Genomic DNA, 2631 nt, shown 5'->3' with positions numbered 1-2631 from the left:
TCCTTTTGGTCTTTTCTGTCTTTGACCCTTTGGGTTGATGAAGCAACAGCTGACAGGATGTTTCCATAGAGAACATCAAGGGAGGAATCTAAAAACTTCTCCAGCCTCCGGCTCTCACCTAAACAGTAACTCTCAACACGTCTCTCAATGTACCACTGAAAAAACTCTTTTGGATGTTCAAGGTACTGCTTGAAATACTGGAAGTTTTCTTCTTGTGCCAGGAATCTCAGGATACAAACATCCAGATTGGCTCTGTTGCCCTGGAAATCTGGGACTTTCCCCTGCATGTCCCCAGCGATGGCTTTAGCTGTCCTCTCATAGACGGCCCGGCGAAGAGCTGGGGCAAGCTTGTCACAAAGGAAAACAGCAAAAGCTGTGACAGAAGTGGCTCCTTGGCAGGAAATCTGGAAACATGTGAAGAAATCTTCTCTCTTGCTGTTCAGGTAGACGACTGGGTCATTTGCCTTCTGGAACATTTTGTGCATGGCTTTAAACCTTTCTGCTGCCGTTCTGCACAGGTACAGAGATAAATCTATGATGTAATCTTTGTTAACCCTAAATTGTGCATCGCTGGGGACGGAGTTCACACCTTCCTGTACTTCATGGAGTATTTCATGAATAAAGGTTCGACTGTAATCCCGTTTCTCCTGTTCCTTCTTATCAATGTTTGCCCACACACGATCTATGATGTTGTCTGTGATGTCCTGCAAGATCACATCAGCATTGGAAACATTCCACGGGAGGTATGTTTTCCAACCCTTTTTCTTTGTGACATGTTTCTTCAAGTCCAAGGAAAATCCTCTGTGTTTGGGAAATGACCTGATCCGTGCATGGAAACCAGGCTCCTTAAAATGCTCCAGAAGGACATCTTCTATTTCCGCATCGATATCCACCCGTTCCGGTGGGGGAGCAGCACGGGAGACTTCAGTAATCCACTCGGCCCAGAGAGAAGTAAACTTGTCTCTCAGTTGTATCTCACTGAGGCTCTTGCCTTTCAGCGTCAGAGCCAACTCCCTGCTCTTTCTCAGGAGCTCATCTTCATATTCTGACTTCCTTGCGTCCACTTTACTCTGGGTCTTCTGCAGTTCAATGAGATTCTGACATTTCTTCCGAGTTTCAAGAAGAAGATTCTCTTTTAGTTCTTTCAGCTTCAGCTCTGTGCTACCTTTCCACTGGACCAGCATCTCACGGTGTTTCTCTTCCCTGAAATACTTTTCCATGTCTGTCACGATGGCATCACTTGTCTCTTGCACGAGCCCTTCCAGGTGTTCTGTGGTGACTTGCTGCAAGTCCCCGTTCCGAATTCTGTTGTTGAGTCTCATTTGTACATCTAAGATGTGACTCCTGAGCCTCCAGGTCCACTGACTAAAGGCAGTTTCCAGTTTCCTGTACACAGCAATCTCCAGTGAATTCTTGAAGCTGAAAACAAAGTTCTCGTTCAGCAAAGCATTCCAGAGGTCACCAATACGGACTTTCAGGCTGGAGAGCGTCAAAATGCTGCCTTGGGACTCCTTGGCAGCCTGGAGAACTTTGCACTTCAGTTGCTGGACGTTGTGGCTGTAGGTGGGGTTGGGTGGTGCCATTGGGGGGTTTCCTTCCCACAGGTGAGCAAAGTAGTGAATGTGGGTGTTCACGTCAAAGCGGATGACATCGCTGAAGGAGGAGACGTCACAGCATTCCTGCTGGGCAGCTACCACGGTCATTTCATCCAGCTTTTCCTGCAAACGTCTTTGTCCTTCCATGTTCTGCTCCTTGGCAGTAACTTCTCCCACATTTTGGTGGACAAAGAGGCAGCTGGGGGAAAGATTTACTTTCTTCATCCTCAGAAGAGCCTGCACAGCGATCTGAAGAACATCCTGCATTTCTGAGGGATTTTCCCCAAAGATGTTGATCAGGGTCATGTTGCCGATGCCGATGACAAAGGTGGCCAGCTCGTTGTCATGGTTCAGGGACTGTTTATTGGCCATCTCTATGGCACGAAGGCCCTCTGTGTCAACAACCAGCATGTAATCAAAGCCCACGTCCTCTTGCAGCTGCTCGTCCAGTGGCAGGAGCTGCATAAACGCTCCTCGAGTGCATCTCCCCGCGCTGACGTTGAACTGCAGCCCAAACATGGCATTCAGCAGGGTTGACTTCCCTGTGCTCTGGATGCCGAGCACGGAGAGAACAAACACTCGTTTGTCCCCCAGCCTCTCAATGAGGCTGTCAAAGATTGCTCCCACCCAGTGCAGGGGCAGGTAAGAAGCATCCCCATCCATCAGCTCCACGGGATATCCCGAAACCATCAGCTCTGCTGCCATTTGGGACAGTTTGACAACGTTTTCATTCTTTGAGTTCCTTAAGTGCAGAGCTTCATAGATCTGCCCTACCTCTCTCAGCAGATGCTCCAGGCCAACGGATGAATCGTTGATTTCATCAGAGAGGGCCTCCAACCTACTCAGCAGTTCAGGGTTTGGATTGGTTTTTTCCTTGCTTTTCTTTTTTTCCAGGATTTCAGACCATAACTTGTGATAGTCTCTCCTCAGTTCCTCAAGGTGACCGGAGGACAGGTCGTCCATAAAGACCTTCATCCACTGCAGGAAGTATTTCTTGGTATCTGCTGGCTGTGACTGGAGAAAGCCAAGGAATGGT

The 2631-nt window shown here is 48.4% G+C and overlaps 1 protein-coding gene across 1 annotated transcript in view; it reads right to left on the bottom strand.

The window, feature by feature from the left end:
- Nucleotides 1-8: 8 nt before the first annotated feature.
- Nucleotides 9-2631, bottom strand: part of LOC108642336 (interferon-induced very large GTPase 1-like) — a gene marked incomplete at both ends in the record, with an annotated part of 5677 nt that continues 3054 nt past the window's right edge. The window contains one exon of the mRNA XM_029965969.1: nt 9-2609. Within this exon, the coding sequence (XP_029821829.1) occupies nt 9-2609 (2601 nt within the window). The remainder of the gene's footprint in view (nt 2610-2631) is intronic.

This window comes from Manacus vitellinus, unplaced genomic scaffold, assembly GCF_001715985.3.
Source record: "Manacus vitellinus isolate BGI_N305 unplaced genomic scaffold, ASM171598v3 scaffold_128_pilon, whole genome shotgun sequence".
In the NCBI taxonomy this organism is placed as follows: Eukaryota; Metazoa; Chordata; class Aves; order Passeriformes; family Pipridae; genus Manacus; species Manacus vitellinus.
Note: the sequence above shows the minus strand (reverse complement) of the source record. Positions and strands in the feature narration are given on the sequence as shown.